Source organism: Pongo abelii, chromosome 7 (genome assembly GCF_028885655.2).
Source record: "Pongo abelii isolate AG06213 chromosome 7, NHGRI_mPonAbe1-v2.0_pri, whole genome shotgun sequence".
NCBI classification, from domain to species: domain Eukaryota; kingdom Metazoa; phylum Chordata; class Mammalia; order Primates; family Hominidae; genus Pongo; species Pongo abelii.
Genome location: NC_071992.2, coordinates 110611741 through 110630425, shown reverse-complemented (window position 1 = coordinate 110630425; position 18685 = coordinate 110611741). Strand labels below are relative to the sequence as shown.

Here is an 18685-nt window from a genome sequence, read left to right as displayed (position 1 = left end):
ACTAGGAAGCAAGCCCTCACCAGACACCAAATCTGCCCATGCCTTGATCTAGGACTTTTCAGCCTCCAGAACTGTGAGAAATAAATTTCTGTTGTTTATAAGCCATTCTGTTGTTTATAAGCTTATGGTACTTTCTTATAGCAGTCTGAATGAATGAAGAGCTTACTGACCTAAATAAATTACTTTAAAATTTTTTTTTATGAATGCAAATACTTGTTTCTAAGATTTCAAAGATGTAAACTCTCAATCAGTGCTTCTCAAATCTACTGGGTATATGAAACACCTGGAGACCTTATTAAACTGTAGATTCTGATTTTAAAGTGGGGTCTCAGAGTCTATGATTCTGAAAAAGCTCCCAGATTCTGCCAATGCTCCTGACCCATACGCAAAGCTCTGTAAAACAAAGTTCTTAATGAAGGCCTTCTAATTTTCAAAGCTTTGGTTATTCTCAGTTCTGCCTATACAACATAATCACCTGAAAATATTTATCGACATACTGATCGCAGCCTGTCCCACTGCCCCTACCTAAGAATCTGAGAGGGAGGTTATCTTTGAAAGCTCCCTAGATGATTCTATCATACATCCATTGTTGAGAACTGCAGTTAATCTGCAAAACATTTTCAGGGAAATAATATATGCTACAGTAATAGCCAAATCAAGACAGAGATAGTCAATAATTACTCAGTTAAATGTCTTGATGGTGTTAATTAAACCAATTGCTTTAAAATACTCGGTCAGCTTGACTAAAAAATAAGAAAAACAAAAAACCCAGTTTGGGCTCAAAAATTTAAAAACTCTACAAAGCCAAGAGGACTTTGCAAACAAACTTATTCAAAAGTCAAACTATGAAATTATGAATACAACTATAGTGACTGAAGAATCTGTGGAAATATACATGATTGAAAACCAAACACTGAACACAGTAATATGGGGCAAAATCTTAATACTATGTGATGCCTGTTAATCCCTTTCAACACCCTCAAAAACATTCTAATCATGTGATCTAAAAATTAAAATATTTTAATACTAAAACTTCCACAGATTGTTTCTGAAATGTGAACTATCTATCAAAACTATGAAAAGGCTGACTAAACTCCGTAACATTTCACTGTCATCAAAAGTCCCTGATAAGTTAATTGCAGAAAGGGGAGCACCCTCATAGTTTTATTCTATGAAATACACTATTAGTATTTTAAGGTTGATACTGTAACTATATTCTCAAAACAGCTTCTGGAGCATTTTGTTCCTAATAGCCCTAAATAAGACAGCACTTGTCATACTTACCATACATATATTCTGGTTCCCTGGGAAAATAACTTTCATATGCTCAAAATTCTTTCTTCTTACCTGCCTGTTGGAAAACCAGAATTTCCGTTCATGGTATGCTGATAAGTAGAGAGCATACATCATACCACTAGTAACCGCTGCAAGACAGCCAATGAAAATCTTTGCAAAGCGTTGAAATAATACATCTGAAAAAGTATATTAAAAGTAATCAAAAGGTAATATGTACCCTTGATATGATGTGATTAAAAATGGCATTCTACCTCTATGGTCTTTGTCCCCAAAACCCACAACTCGAGTCTAATTGTGAGAAAAGCATCAGATAAATTCCAATAGAGGGGTATCCTATAAATATATCTCTCAAACTGTCAAGGTCATCAAAAACAAGAGCTTGAGAAAGTATCAAAGCCAAGAGGAGCTTAACAGACATAATAACCAAGTGTCATGTGGTATCGTGGATGGGATACTGGGACAGAAAAAAGACACTAGGGGCTGGGCATGGTGGCACTTTGGGAGGCCAAGGCAGGCAGATCACTTGAGGTCAGGAGTTTGAGAGCAGCCTGGCCAACACGGTGAAACTAAAATACAAAAATTAGCTGGGTGTGGTGGCGCACACTTGTAATCCCAGCTACTCCGGAGGCTGAGGCACAAGAATCATTGAATCAGGGAGGTGGAGGTTGCAGTAAGCCGAGATCATGCCACTGCGCTCCAGCCTGGGGCACAGAGCAAGATTCCGTCTCAAAATTAAAAAAAAAAAAAAAAGACATTAGGTAAAAACTAAGGAAATCTGAATATCTGAATAACATATGATCTTAAGTTAATAATAATGTATCAATATTGCTTCATTAATTGTAACAAGCGTACCATACTAATGTAAAATGTTAATAATAAGGGAAACTCCGTATGTGGGAGAGTGTAATACAGGAACTCTATCTGCTGAATTCTCCTGCAAATCTAAAATTGTTTTAAAAATTAAAGTATAGGCCGGGCACGGTAGCTCATGTCTGTAATCCCACCATTTTGGGAGGCCAAGGCGGGTGGATCACCTGAAGTCAGGAGTTTGAGACCAGCCTGGCCAACCTGGTGAAACCCTGTCTCTACTAAAAATACAAAAATTAGCTGGGTGTGGTGGTGTGTGCCTGTAATCCCAGCTACTCGGGAGGCTGAGGCAGGAGAATCACTTGAACCTGGGAGACGGAGGTTGCAGTGAGCAGAGATCATGCCATTGCACTCCAGCCTGGGCAACAGAGCAAGACTCTGTCTCAAAAAAATAATAAAATACAAAAATAAGATAAGATAAAATTTAATGTCTATATTCTGCAAGAGGAAAAAGTTCTAAGATCTGTGTCACAACATAAATATACTTAACACAATAGAACACTACACTTAAAAATGGTTAAGATGGGCCTGGCACAGTGGCTCACACCTATAATCCCAGCACTTTGGGAGGCCAAGGCAGGCGGATCACAAGGTCAGGAGATCGAGACCATCCTGGCTAACACGGTGAAACCCCGTCTCTACTTAAAAATACAAAAAATTAGCCGGGCGTGGTGGCAGGCGCCTGTAGTCCCAGCTACTCGGAAGGCTGAGGCAGGAGAATGGTGTGAACCCGGGGGCGGAGCTTGCAGTGAGCAGAGATCACGCCACTGCGCTCCAGCCTGGGCGACAGAACGAGACTCCGTCTCAAAAAAAAAAAAAAAAAGGTTAAGATGAAGCTAAGTGTGGAAGTGTGGTGGCTCAGGTCTGTAACCCCAACACTTCCAGAAGCAGGCAGATTGCTTGAGCTCATGAGTTCGAAACCAAACTGGGTAACATGGTGAAACCACGTCTCTATAAAAAATACAAAAAATTAGCCCATGTGGTGGTGGCGGGTGCCTGTAATCCCAGCTACTTGGGAGGCTGAAGCAGGAGAATCGCTTTAGCCCAGGAGGCAGAGGTTGTAGTGAACTCTGCACTCCAGCCTAGGTGACACAGCCAGATCTTGTCTCAAAAAAAAAAAAAAAAAGAAAAAGAAAAAAGAAAAGAGTAAGATGGTACAAAAATTAGTCTATGAATATTAAAAAGTAAACCAAAGGAATGTATGACCCAATATCTAAAAAAAGTACAGGTTCATTCAGGAATTTTTTTTTCCTTTCAGGATTTTTTATTCATTGAAGAATAACTCACTATAAACCTAAAGCCATGTAAAATGTACAACTCAATAAGTTTTGATTATCATGTTTTAAAAGATCATATACAACTGTTATATATAGACACAAACTATTTCTTTTTTAAATTTTATTTTATTTTTGTAGAGACAGGATTCTTGCTATGTTGCCCAGGCTGGTCTTGAATCCCTGGTCTCAACAGATCCTTCCACTTTGGCTTCCTAAAGTGCTGAATTACAGACATGAGCCACTGCATCCAGCCTATAACTGCTTCTTAATGAAATAACATTAAGACACATTTGGATTTTGTATACAAAAGATGATTCAGTCTTGCTACAGCCATTGAGTATAATAAGCATAATAAAAAAAATAAGGGACTAAAGGCCTAAAACCCAGTGTTCCATTACCGAATGACTGACAGTAAAAATCAACTTGTTGATTTTTTTTAGCTAAACTAAAATTTTAGTTATTTTTATAACATTATTTAATACATAATAGTTTTCATAGCATGTTGCAATTGTGCTGTTATGCAAACTAGTATACAGTAACTAATTAAATATCAATAAATAATCATATTCTAAATGTTTAAAAAACACTCTGCAGGCCGGGCACAGTGGCTCACGCCTGTAATCCCAGCACTTTGGGAGGCCGAGGCAGGTGGATCACAAGGTCAGGAGATTGAGACCATCCTGGCTAACACAGTGAAACCCCGTCTCTACTAAAAATACAAAAACAAAATTAGCCAGGTGTGGTGGCGGGCGCCTGTAGTCCCAGCTACTCGGGAGGCTGAGGCGGGAGAATGGCGTGAACCTGGGAGGCAGAGTTTGCAGGGAGCGGAGCTTGCAGCGAGCCGAGATCGCACCACTGCACTCCAGCCTGGGCAACAGAGCGAGACTCCATCTCAAAACAAACAAACAAACAAACAAACAAACAAAAACACTCTGCAATAAATCCAATATTAGTATCAATATGATACAAGTGTTTCAAAATTTCTGTTTTGCCAGTGTGGTGGCTCATGCCTATAATCCCAGCTTTTTGGGAGGCTGGGGTGGGCGGATCACCTGAGGTCAGGAGTTTGAGATCAACCATGGCCAACATAGTGAAACCCCATCTCCACTAAAAATACAAAACTAGCTGGGTGTGGTGGCGCATGCCTGTAATCCCAGCTACTGGGAGGTTGAGGCAGGAGAACTGCTTGAATCCGGGAGGTGGAGGTTGCAGTGAGCTGAGATCACACCAGTGCACTCCAGCCTGGGCCACAAGAGCGAAACTCCATCTCAAAATAAAATAAAATTTGTTTCCAGTAGTATGTGTAAAGCATCTGGCATGGTTCCTGGCATACAGTAAGAGCTCAGCAAATACTTGCTATTATTATTATGCTACACAAGCATACCTGAAAAAATATATGAAATCATTAAAGCAATGTTGAGACAATATGAACTATAAAAACTAGTAAGAAAAGTAATCTAGGGTGGCAGTTTGGCAAAAGCACTTAGAAATTTCTAAATGGATTTCCTGGGTTTGTTTTTTTTTTCATTAAGGCTTAGACAATGACAAATTAATCCTACTTATCGGGAACTATTATAAAAAGTATATTCAACCAATTTCTATATATAAATGCCTAACCTTAATACTAATTTTTTTTTTTTTTTTTTTTTGAGACAGAGTTGGCCAGGCGTGGTGGCTCACGCCTGTAATCCCAGCACTTTGGGAGGCCAAGGCTGGTGAATCACCTGAGGTCGGGAGTTCGAGACCAGCCTGGCCAACATGGAGAAACCCCGTCTCTACTAAAAATACAAAATTAGCAGGGTGTGGTGGTGCATGCCTGTAATCCCAGCTACTCCGGAGGCTGAGGGAGGAGAATCCCTTGAACTTGGGGGGCAGAGGTTGCGGTGAGGTGAGATCACACCATTGCACTCTAGCCTGGGCAACAAGAGCGAAACTCCGTCTCAAAAAAAAAAAAAAAAAGAGACAGTTTCGCTCTTGTTGCCCAGGCTGGAGTGCAATGGTGTGATCTCGATTCACCGCAACCTCCGCCTCCCGGGTTCAAGCGATTCTCCTGCCTCAGCCTCCTGAGTAGCTGAGATTACAGGCATGCGCCACCACACCTGGCTAATTTTGTATTTTGAGTAGAGACGGAGTTTATCCATGTTGGTCAGGCTGGTCTCAAACTCCTGACCTCAGGTGATCCCCCCACCTCGGCCTCCCAAAGTGCTAGGATTACAGGCATGAGCCACCGCACCCGGCATTACTAAATATTTTACTTTTGTAAGGAGTCAAAGATGGAGTAGACATCAAGCTTTCAGTGTTTGGTATAAGTACATGTATTTTAGAGAAAATAAGGAGCTCTGGGTCCTGGTCTCAAACTCTTAAAATACAACCATTTTAGTTTGAAAATCAAAAAGTAAAGGATCTGACTTTAAGTTGTTAGTCACAAACCAGCCTAATCAGATAACTTCTATGTGCACCAGTCCCTTCATTTGTAAAATGGTGATCAGGCACACAAAATTAAAAACAGATTATAAAATGTCACTATCAGAATATAGAACATAGTTAAGTAATATTTAATGCACATAAAAAAGCCAATGATATGTTGAGAAAAAAATGCAGGATTCAATTTCACAAAAACTGAAAAAAAACTATAAGTACATAGAAAAAAGCCATACTTATGCCAAAATTTTAAGAGTATTTATATCTACTGAAATTATGGATGCAGTTTTTTTTTTTCTCTACTTTCCACATTTTCTACCCTGAAAATATATTTTTGTAGTTGGGGAGGAAATACTATTTTGTAGTCAATATTTCTAGACTATTTAATTTTCTTTCTTACATTGTATTTTTCAAATTTTTTAATTTTTTTTTGTTTTTTGAGACAGAATCTTGCTGCATCATCCAGGCTGGAGTGCAGTCGTGCGATCTTGGCTCACTGCAAACACCACTTCTCAGGCTTAAGCAATCCTCCTACCTCAGCCTCCCAAGTAGCTGGGACTACAGGCATGCACCACCACATTCTCAGCTAATTTTTTTTTTTTTAATTTTTGTGTGGAGATGAGGTCTCACTATATTGCCTAGGCTTAAATTTTTTTTTTTTTTTTTTTTTTTTGAGATGGAGTCTCCTCTGTTGCCCAGGCTGGAGTGCAGTGGCACATTCTCGGCTCACTGCAATCTCCACCTCCTGGATTCAAGCAATTCTTGTGTCTCAGCCTCCCAAGTAGCTGGGCCTACAGGTGCGCACCACCACACTTGGCTGATTTTTTTTTTTTTTTTTAATTTTTTGTAAAGCTGAGGTCTCACTATATTGCCTAAGCTTAAATTTGTGTGTGTGTGTGTTTTGAGACAGAGTCTCGCTCTGTCACCCAGGCTGGAGTGCCGTGGCACAATCTCGGCTCATTGCAACCTCCACTTCCCAGGTTCAAGCGATTCTCCTGTCTTAGCCTCCCAAGTAGCTGGGACTACAGGCGCATGCCACCATGCCCAGCTAATTTTTTGTATTTTTTTAGTACAGACGGGATTTCACCATGTTAGCCAGGATGGTCTCGATCTCCTGACCTCATGATCCACCCGCCTCGGCCTCCCAAAGTGCTGGTATTACAGGCTTGAGCCATCGTGCCCGGCCTCCCATTTCTTGATTTTAACTTTTATTGGTTGAAAAAGACAAACAGCTTTTTCTTTTCTTTTTCTTTAAATAAAGACAGGGTCTCACTATGTTGTCCAGGATGGTCCTGAACTCCTAACCTCAAGCAATCCTCTGCCTCAGCTTCCCAAAGTGCTGGGATTACTGGCGTGAGCCACCATGCCTGGTTAATAAACTGTTCTCACTTCTACATTACAAGTCCCAGAATTTTGGGATTCTCTATTTTCTTCTTTATTCCCACTTACAAATAGACCCATTCTATTCTAAACCCAGATCTCTTTCCTGTAGTCAAATGCAGCTGTTAATAACAAAGGCACTCTAGTAACATTCTGTTTTGCAATCTCATTACCTAAAATGATAGAAAAAAATAGTATTGTCAACTGTTCACAGGAAACAGTATTATCAAATGTTTTGTCATGACATAATATAGATCTTCATTTTTCCAGCTCCCAAATATAGTTTTCTTGAGGCCAGCCCCTCAACTAGATTTGTAGATTACCCACAGCTTTTATCTTGAGCAAATCCATATATAGGCCTCAACTTTTAGTGCAGAGGAAGCAATCTGAGAAAGCTGTTTAGCCCTTAAGGATGACACATTCTCCAAACCCATCTTTATATATGGTTATAGAGGAAAATGGAAAAGATCTCCAGAGTGTAAAATCAAGGACCATGGAGAACAATGAACTGGGAAACAATTCCCCAGGAACACAACTGGGCATAAACACAACAGATTCCTTATCCCAGAGTAAGGGGATATCCTGTCCCTGTCCAACAATGTATACTGAGAGTGGGGGGACGTGCAGAAAACAGTTAACACAGCAGGTCTGAGACCGCTTTCCTGAGAAAGGCCTGCTTGCAGGCGGATCACCTGAGGTCAGGAGTTGACCAGTCTGGCCACCAGGAGAAACCCCGTTTCTACTAAAAATACAAAAATTAACCAAGTGTGGTGGCACATGTCTATAATCCCAGCTACTCGGGAGGCTGAGGCACAAGAATTGTTGAACCCAGAAGATGGAGGTTGCAGTAAGCAGAGACTGCACCACGGCACTCCTGCCTGGGTGACAGGGTGAGACTCTGTCTCAAGAAAAAAAAAAAAAGAAAAAGGAAAAAAAGAAAGCCCTGCTTGCAAGGTAGGCTCTCTTGGCTGGCATCTAGGAACTTCAATTTCAGGAGAGTTCCCACCATTCTCTAACTGATAACAGTGCCTATCCTCTTTGTACAAACAATGTAGTTTATGCTTTCTTTCTGGGAGTCAAGAATTTTGGGACATGGTAGGCAGAGGATACCTACATGACCAGCCCCCAATAAAAACCCTGAGCACTGAGTTACTAATGAGCTTCCCTGGTAGATAAAACTTTACAAATGTCACAATTTGATACTGAAGGAATCAGGCCCATCCTGTGTGACTCTGTTGGAGTGGAAATTTGGAAGCCTATGCCTGGTTTCTTGCAGATTTCACCAAAATAGGCCTTTTCCCTTTGCTGATTTTGTTTTATATTATTTGCTATAATAAATCAGAGCTGTAGGCTGGGCACAGTGGCTCATGCCTATAATCTCAGCACTTTGAGAGGCTGTGGCAGGTGGAACACTTGAGGTCAGCAGTTCCAGACCAGACTGGCCAACATGGTGAAACCCCGTCTCTACCAAAAATACAAAAATTAGCCAGGCGTGGTGGCGTGTGCCTGTAGTTCCAGCTACTGAGGAGGCTGAGGCAGGAGAATCGCTTGAACCCAGAAGGCAGAGGTTGCAGTGAGCTGAGATCGTGCCACTGCACTCCAGCCTGGGTGACAGAGCGAGACTCTGTCTCAAAAATCAATCAATCAATCAATCAATCAATCATAGCTGTAAATACAACTTCATTCTGAAACTTGTGAGTCCTTCCAGCTAATAACCAAACATGGGGGTGATCTTGGGAACCCCTGACACAAAACAGAAAACCTGTCTTTTTAGTTCATAGATCTCTGGATTAGAATGAGTCATAGCTGGCCCTGATGTAGATAAGCCCTTGGGTTCAAGATTAAGGCTGTGACTAGATAAGACAGAGTTTTAGGATGTGGGAAAAAGTAAGTGTATTTTATCTGAGGGAGGGAAATAAATCACAAGGACAGGGTGTGGTAAACTACATCATTATTCACAACTATTTCCTCCTTCCCTGTAAAAATCTTATACATCCCTGCCCACTACCATGTGACCTGGAACACTTCCCTGAAATCAAAGTATACTTCACATCCCATCATCTGAATTGATTATATGACTTGCTTGGGCCAATAAAAGGTGCGTACAAGTGATAGTGTGCCAGGTCAGCAGAAACTTTAAGAGGCATTGCATGATTCTGCCTCCTCTTTTCCTACGTCACAAGAAAAATCTTTCCCAAATACAGACTATTCCTTCACAACACATAAAACTACGACAGCCAAACTGCAGCCACAACATGTAATATTAATTAGAAATAAATGTTTGTCATAAGCCAGTGAGATTTGGGAATTGTTCAAAACCTAGTGAAAGCTGAGCATATACTTAATCTCAAAATATGTATATTTAAAATATTGATATAAAATATACTTTCTAGCGTAAACTATTTTTGTAGTAGCACAAATTCCAAGTCTATCTAACTTACGTTTTGGAGCTCTTTCAGGAATTGGAATGTCACTGATTTTCTCTCCTTTGGCAGATTCCTTATTTTCTGAAGACTTTGGCTTTTTTCTTTGGCGCAGCTCTACAGGTGGTCCTTAAAATATTTAAGACATTATTGCAATGTGTGTATAAAATTGTTTTAATCTGTATCCTGAGCCAACTAACCTTTATTATTCTAAAGCAAAAGTACCACTAAGACCTATTAGTATCAAAGATAACTTTTTCATAATTATTTTGGCACCCCTGCAAAATTATCTTTTGTCCAAAAAAAGACAATTTAAGTTCCACTCCCCAATCTGTGTTTTGACAATCCTAATAGTAAACCAATGCGTTCTTCTCCCAAGATGACGCAATTTTCAAAACATCCCAAAATAAGTAAGCTCTTTTCCAAACTGGGGGTCAAAGTGCTATTCACCTCATAATTCTAGTTACCTTAAAGTACCAAATGCATAATTTATGGTTTAACTGTTCTTTAAAAATCAAAACAGCCGGGCGCTGTGGCTCACGCCTGTAACCCCAGCACTTTGGGAGGCCGAGGTGGGCAGATCATGAGGTCAGGTGATCGAGACCATCCTAACATGGTGAAACCCTGTCTCTACTAAAAAAAAAAATACAAAAAAATTAGCCGGGCATGGTGGCGGGCGCCTGTAGTCCCAGCTACTAGGGAGGCTGAGGCAGGAGAATGTCGTGAAACCAGGAGGCGGAGCTTGCAGTGAGCCGAGATCGCGCCACTGCACTCCAGCCTGGGCGACAGAGCGAGACTCCATCTCAAAAAAAAAAATCAAAACATAATACATTCATCATAAACTACACTTCTGTTTTTAAATAACCCTAAAAGTTCTGCAGAATTTCAGTGCTGTGTTATCATTAGCATTGTACAATCTTATAGATTCAGGTATTAGAAAATAGGCTGAACCTACACAGATACCTATATATGAGAAGGTCTCAAAATAATTTCCCAGGATTAGACTATCTTCCTCTTCTAGCTCCAGTTTTAGAAAATGTGATGCAGAAGTTACCTTCAAACTAGTAAACTAAACTCCAAGTTAAACAGGATTGTACTATGTACAATTTATACTTTTCCTCCCTAGAATTAATCATCTTGTGGGATAGATTACCATACTATAAGTACAGAGTGTTCCTGCCAAGTTATAAAGTGGTACAATAATTTATCTTTCTCATGGAAGTGGAAGACAGTTTTCTTCTTTTCTCTTAGTAATAACTTCAGGCTATGAAATGTGAAAATAAACATAGAAGTCAAAGAAGGAGAAATGAATCAGTTGCTGCTCATCAGATGGATGTTCTCTAGCTTTACTGTGGAAAATGAATAAAATAAATGTATCTTAAGATAGCTTCATACCAAACTTGTATGTTCACTAAAATATCTTTAAACACTGGCATAGTGATTAAAAAAAAAAAAAAGCTGTACATTTAGTGGATTCAGACTGATGAATCTAACGTTTATCCATTTCTATACTACCATTTATTCTGTAGTCAAGTTAAGTAGTGAAATCAATGAAAATATTTTAAAATGACATTATTAGGCCGGGTAGGGTGGCTCACGCCTGCAATCCCAGCACTTTGGGTGGCCAAAGTGGGTGGATCACCTGAGGTCAGGAGTTCGAGAACAGCCTGGACAATATGGTGAAACCCTGTCTCTACCAAAAATACAAAAATCAGCCAGGTGTGGTGGTGCACTCCTGTAATCCCAGCTACTCAGGAGGCTGAGGCAGGAGAATCACTTGAACCCAATAGGTGGAGTTGCAGTGACCTGAGATCGCGCCACTGCACTCTAGCCTGGTGACAGAGGGAGACTCCATCTCAAAAACGAAATGAAACAAAACAAAAAAAACAAAAAATGACATTATTAGAAAAACATACCCCAGACTTTGAGTATTTCTGCATATAAATCTAGGTCAATTAGTAAATATTACTATATTCCTTCCTCATTATGCCTCTTTAATATTCCTCTGCTCTAGGTTAAAGTAAAAGTTAGAAGCAGTCAACAAGAACACATATTTATGCAAAATCAAATAAAGTCTTCAAAAGCAAATTATTGTTTTTAATTTTATTTTAAAAGAATACAAGCAGAAGATATAACTACAAGAAATTTCCTTTGCAGGTACACCTGCATGATTAATCACGTAATAGCATTGGACTTTAAAACATTTAACTGGATAATTTCAGAAGTCAAATTAACACATCTATTGAGATAGTCAACAAATACACCATATGTGACCAATGGGCTAGGTAGGTGGGTCTTTTCCATTAGAGTCTAAAAATACACACTTAGTGATAAATTGGGAGGGGTATAGTCACATAAAATGTGTTCTTACAAAAAATTATCATTTTCCTTTTTAAAAATGTTCTTTATCAAATAAATCGCTTTACAGGACTTTAATTAAACATGTTCTCTTTGTGTCCATAAATTATTTTTGTTTATAAAAGTACAACTTACACAAAAATTTTGCATAGATTTTCAAGTAATTTATTAAGTATACAAATCTCAACAATTCATCTCTCAAGAACTTATATTAGCAATGATCAAGGACCATACAAATATGTAATCTACAAAAGATCTATAATATTATATTTTCCTGATTCTAAGATGCCATACGTTTGAAGATATTACTTAATAGGTTTTTCAAGGGGAAAAAAAAACACAGTCATACTGAATGCATGCACTGATTTTAAGACATATCAATTTTAGTGGCATTAAACTGTAAGAGCCAAAAGCATGACTCGATAAATACAGTATTCATTTTAGCTTATCTCTTCAACCTTATCCCTAAAGCTAACTTTTCATATAATTTCATAATGGAAAAACAAAGTCACACATCTCTAGGTGGAAAAAAGCAAAGGCCAAAGCAATGGACAAATGAGATTATCAGTTCTGACAGGAAAGCTTTGCGATGTAATTCAGGTTTCCTTTTCACTATCTTTTTTTTTTTTTTTTTTTTTGAGATGGAGTTTCACTCTTTTTGCCCAGGCTGCAGTGCAGTGGTGCCATCCGGCTCACTACAACCTCCGCCTCCCGGGTTCAAGCAATTCTACCTCAGCCTCCCGAGTAGCTGGGATTACAGGCATCTGCCACTACGCCCAGCTAATTTTTTGTATTTTTATAGAGACAGGGGTTTCATCATGTTGGCCAGGCTGGCCTCAAACTCCTGACCTTGTGATTCGCCCGTCTCAGCCTCCCAAAGTGCTGGGATTACAGGCGTGAGCCACCACGCCCGGCCACTCCTTTTCACTATCTGATATTTTTAGCATTGTAAAGAAAAAGTCAAACTAAATGAAGATGATTACACATCCATAAAAGTAACCTGCTATTTCAGACTTCAGTCCAGTCATCTTCATATGAAATAGTAGGGCTACAAACAAGCTTTCAAATGTCCATCCAGGCTAGACACAGCAGTTTCCAAGTGAAATGTTAATACTGCTCTACTCAAGGTTGTCACTTCTTTCTTTGCTCTAACATTGCTTTCAGAAAGCATAAATATAAACACCCTGGCCTTCTATTGCATCAAGGAAGACATTTTTTTAAAGACCAGATTCCCAGAGTATTTACTTGGACAATGAAGAAGATCCAAGCGAATGTGAATGGTAAGCAAGATGGGACACGGAGAACACCTGGATACAAGTAAAATATACAGACTATTTAGTCTAATTTTAACACAGCGAACAAAAGATAATACAAATTTTGGGGGGAAAAAAGTATAGAGTGACAAATAAACATAAAACACTCAGAATGCCTGGCACATAGACAGACAGGTTTGCTATATGTATCATTATTACTAGCTTTATAATAAATGAAAATTTACTCATTCATTGTTGACTATTATATCCTTGCATCTAATAGGGTATGAATACAAATATTTATGGAATTAAAAATGTGTTGAATAAAGCAATATTTTAATAAATTACAACCCATTAATTGTCCCATATAAGATGTATTTAACTGCTTTTGAATTATATGTAATTCTACGACCAAAAATCATTTATCATTTTATTTATTTTATTTTTGAGAGGGAGTCTCACTCTGTCACCCAGGCTGGAGTGCAGTGGGACAATCTCGGCTCACTGCAACCTCGGCCTCCCGCGTTCCATAGATTCTCTTGCCTCAGCCTCCCGGGTAGCTGGGACTACAGGCATGCGCCACCACGCCCGGCTAACTTTTGTATTTTTTAGTAGAGACAGGGTTTCACCACATTGGCCAGGCTGGTCTCAAACTCCTGACCTCGTGATCCGCCCACCTTGGCCTCCCAAAGTGTTAGGATTACAGGCGTGAGCCACAGTGCCCGGCCTTAATTTTATTTTTTTTGAGATGGAGTCTCACTCTGTCACCCAGGCTGGAGTGCAATGGTGCAATCTCGGCTCATTGCAACCTCCGCCTCCCAGGTTCAAGTGATTCTCCTACCTCAGCCTCCCGAGTAGCTGGGACTACAGACACTTGCCACTCCACCCGGCTAATTTTTGTATTTTTAGTAGAGATGGCATTTCACTGTGTTAGCCAGGCTGGTCTCAAACTTCAGACTTCAAGTGATCCACTCGCCTTGGCCTCCCAAAGTGCTGGGACTACAGGCATGAGCCACCATGCCCGGCGCATTTATCATTTTATATCACATAAGTAAAATTTACAAAACAGTACAATCTTTTAATATTGGCTCCACAGATCTATTTAAGTACAACCATAGTCTAAAATAATTTTTCATTTTGCATGATGTATTAAAGACTTTCGGTACTGTAGTACTGATTTTTTAATGCAGTGTTAACTTTTTTAATGCTTTAAGTTAAGCATGAATGTACTCATAGGAACCTACAAGCTAGTATATCAACCTACCCCCATAAATTTGCAATTAGAAAAGAAAAATACATCAAGAAATATTTCAAATGATAATACACTGTAACCACAGACAGAACCAAGGAAACAAATGGAATTACATTCTTTCTCACCAACGACAAATAGCTTTGTTTTTAAAGCTGTTTTTAGTTAGAATGTCTTAAATTCAGACCAGCTTTAACACTCTGAAAACTCAAGAGGAAGCAAACATGAACCAAGCCTGCATAGGGACAGGTCAGCAAGTCACACATCAGTAAACACTTCTTATGCTTAATTTTTAAAAATTGCTTTCCGCTGAATCCTTTAAACTCCTTCCTTGTACTCTTGATTCAGAAAGGCTTGAGTCGGCCGGACCCGTGGCTCACGCCTGTAATCCCAGCACTCTGGGCGGATCACCTGAGGTCAGAAGTTCAAGACCAGCCTGACCAACATGGAGAAACCCCGTCTCTACTCAAAATACAAAATTAACCGGGCGTGGTGGCGCATGCCTGTAATCCCAGCTACTAGGGAGGCTGAGGCAGGAGAATCGCTTGAATCCAGGAAGCGGAGGTTGCGGTGAACCGAGATCGTGCCATTGCACTCTAGCCTGGGCAACAAGAGCGAAACTCCGTCTCAAAAAAAAAAAAAAAAAAAGGGCTTGAGTCTAAATTAGATCAATTTACTATCACATCCACAGCTCCACTCATAAGGTAAAAAGTTGTGTTTTCCACCGGAATGCAAAAATCTAATTGCTTCTCACTTCCTGAAACTAGTAGGGGTTATCATGAAGCTACTATGCCATGAGTATTCCTTGTATTGTTTATCACTAACCGGTAAGTTTCATCTAACTTCCCATTTTTGTCTCATACTTATCATTTTCTATAAATAAAATACTGCTGAATGAATTACTTATCTTAGCATTGATCCTGAAGGCGGCATGGAAACCTTTCTCCAGCTCACCCACTTTGACCCTCAAAGGCCTCCTGGCCTCATCATCTCCCAAAACTATAATACTTAGATGGCTCTGCTCTTTACCATTTTCCCCTAAACCTAAGTGAACTTGGCTTTCTTCAGTTTCTGCGTATTCGTCCATTCCCAATTCATCTTGCCATGTTTATCCCAAATCCCTGCCTCTTTATCCCCGTGGTGAATGTCCCCTCGCCCCCTGTGCCTCTGGGTTTGTCAATATCCACAGCCCTTTAAAAATCGCATTCCAAATACGCACTCAGTACCCAAACCTGCAACTTCGAAACCAAACTGCGCCTCCCACTTCACCAAGAATCTGCTCAGGACCCTCCCTCCCTCCCAACCACTCCCCGCACAGCTTTCTCTCTTGCTAAGGATTCCCAACTTTCAGCTCCACCTTTGCTTCCCAATTCGGCCGACGAAACTTCGGGCCATTTGCTCCGCTCTCCTGAATTTCTCCGCAACCCTCTCCCGGGCGCCGCGCTCCTGCCCGCCCTCCCCGCGCGGCCGCGACGCGACCGCGGCCACCAGCAGCTCCAGCCCAGACCTCCAGCGCCCCCGCCCCGACCTCCAGCGCCCCCGCCCCGACCTCCAGCGCCCCCGCCCCGACCTCCAGCGCCCCCGCCCCTCCTTCCCGAGACCACGGGCAGCCGTTGGCGCGCTGGACCCCGCGGCAGTCACCTTCTTCCTCCGCCATCATTTCTGCGGAGGCCGGGGCGCCCTGCGGCTCCCGCGCGGCCCGGACTCTCCCTCCCTCCTCGTCGCCGAACCCCTCGGCCACTGGTGGCCCGCTCCTGGCCGCCGCGCCCCCACTTCCTGACCCACCCCCCTCCGGCGTCGCCGCCAACCGCGTCCCCGCAGGCGGCCCGGGAACCAGAGTGTTGGGAGAGGGGAGCGGCCGGAGCGTTTCGCTGGGGCGCCGGGGCCTGCGCGGGCAGGAAGGAGACTCCACGCCGGGGGTGCCGCCCACAGCAGCAGCTCCTGGCCGCCGCCTCCCCTGGAAAGCGAGACTGGTGGGTCTCGCTGCAGCCCCGCCCCTCGTCCTACTCTTCCCAAAAAGTGAGGGCGTGCTTTCCGCCACTTTTGTGACTCCGCGACTTAGCGAGTCAGAGACGATCATCAGCGACACCTCCCAGGTCCAGCCTCCATTCCCGCCCCATTTTACACGGAGGAAACTCAGATCTAATGTGGTGAAAGTCACAAAGCCAGTCAGAGGCAGAAGTGGAACCCGGTGCTCCGGAACTGCCATCGCTGCCTGCGTTCTCGCTGGGATTTCAGAGTGCAGCAGCAAAACGTTCTCAGTTGGCGCTTTGGTTTAGTAGGCCGCTTGACCATTACAAGAAAGAAGCTTGTGCTTGGAACTTGTTTTAAATCACCAAAACTGGTTTAACAAATACGTTGCATTTCACGATATTTGGGGGGAGGGGAGGCGGGGGGAGATAATACAATGGTCTGGGGGAGAGCAGTGTGCAATTAGATATTCCACAGCGATAGGAAATAATTTTAATTTGTTAAACTGTGTTTTAACTTTCATTATATCTAGCATTCTTCAACAAACACCGAGATCTTTTCCCCAACAGTACTCAGAAGTAAATTTAGTAAATGAAATATACCCATTTTAGATCGGGAGAAACAGGCACGAGAATTCACTGAAGTCATGGGGTAATTATGGACACCCCATTATTAGCAGGCAGCAAGATTCTCCTAATAGCACCTTTAAGTTAGGATATTTGGGGAGAAGCTATCATTTTTCAGTGATGTGCAGAAACGGTTCCAGGAATTTTTTTTTTTTTTTTTTTTTTTTTTTGAGACAGAGTCTCGCTCTGTCGCCCAGGCTGGAATGCAATGACTCGATCTAGGTTCACTGCCACTTCCGCCTCCCAGGTTAAAGCGATTCTCGTGCCTCGGCCTTTCCAGTAGCTGGGACTACAGGCGCAAGCCACCACTTAATTTTCATATTTTTAGTAGAGATGGGATTTCACCTTGTTGGTTGGCCAGGCTAGTCTCCAACTCCTGGCCTCAAGTGATCCGCCCACCTTGGCCCCCCAAAGTGTTGGGTTTACAGGTGCTCACCACCACGCCCAGATAATTTTTTGTATTTTTAGTAGAGAAATGGAGGGGTGTGGTTTCACCATGTTGCCCAGGCTGGTCTTGAAATCCTGACCTCAAGTGATCCACCAGCCTCAGCCCCACAAAGTGCTGGGATTACAGGCATGAGCTACCACGCGGGGCCTCCAGGAACTCTTTTTATGTCTGGTTCCCTGTAAAGATGTTTTTTGCCTTAAAACAACACTTTACCAGGAGTTACAAACAGTGGACCAGAAAAGGCCTGGTGCCAGAGCCAAGAGAGCACAGAATATAAGCACCCTGAAAACCACAGGATATGGTGGGGTCCCTGGACATGAGCAACAGTACCTGAGTATCCTGCTTATCAGATCAGCTGACTGAAAGAGCTGCACCTCTTGGAAAACATACAGTGGCTATTGAGGTCTGCTGTTTTCTAAGTCTAGAGTCTTAATATCCTATAGTTCCTTCATGGTCACCTCAAGATGACTAACGGACTAAATTTTAAGTTTGCCTGACCTCTACAATAACAGGGGAAAGAAAAATGATAGAAAAAAAATAGCTTCTTAAAATAACAAATGGAAATATAAGATAAGATAGAGATAATTATTACCTAGTAGAAACATTCTTCTCTTGAACCCTAAAAACCCACATTAGGGCCAGGCACGGTGGCTCATGCCTGTAATCTCAACACTTTGGAAGGCTGAGGCAGGCGGATCACCTGAGGTCAGGAGTTCGAGCCCAGCCTGACCAACATGGAGAAACCCCATCTCTGCTAAAAGTACAAAATTAGCCAGGCGTGGTGGCACATGCCTGTAATCCCAGCTACTCGGGAGGCTGAGGCAGGAGAATCGCTTGAACCTGGGAGGTGGAGGTTGCGGTGAGCCGAGATCATGCCATTGCATTCCAGCCTGGGCAACAAGAGCGAAACTCCATCACACAAAACAAACAAACAAACAAACAAACAAAAAACACATAAGGATAATGAGAGTGGAGCATCTTATTCTCAAACCAGTGTAATCTTACTGTGAGAAAAATAGGCTGTTTTTATTAAAAATCTATATTTCATTCAAAAAGAATAGAACCTGAACTACTCAAGATGTTGCCTTGCAGCAGGCATTACAGCTGAGTTTTCAG

General features: G+C 41.7%; 1 protein-coding gene across 11 annotated transcripts in view; it reads right to left on the bottom strand.

The window, feature by feature from the left end:
* The window catches only part of DPY19L4 (dpy-19 like 4), a 72902-nt gene extending 55892 nt beyond the window's left edge, over positions 1–17010 (bottom strand). For 4 of the 11 annotated variants that reach the window (XR_008527653.2, XM_009243929.4, XM_054560917.2 and 1 more), the window contains exons 1-3: positions 16166–17010; positions 9683–9793; positions 1285–1472 (exon numbers count right to left, since the gene is read on the bottom strand). Coding sequence is in view for 10 of the 11 variants with exons in the window: in XM_009243929.4 (XP_009242204.3) it covers positions 1285–1472; positions 9683–9793; positions 16166–16733 (867 nt within the window). In the remaining variant the exon portion in view is untranslated. 11 annotated transcript variants of the gene reach the window in all.
* Positions 17011–18685: the final 1675 nt, after the last annotated feature.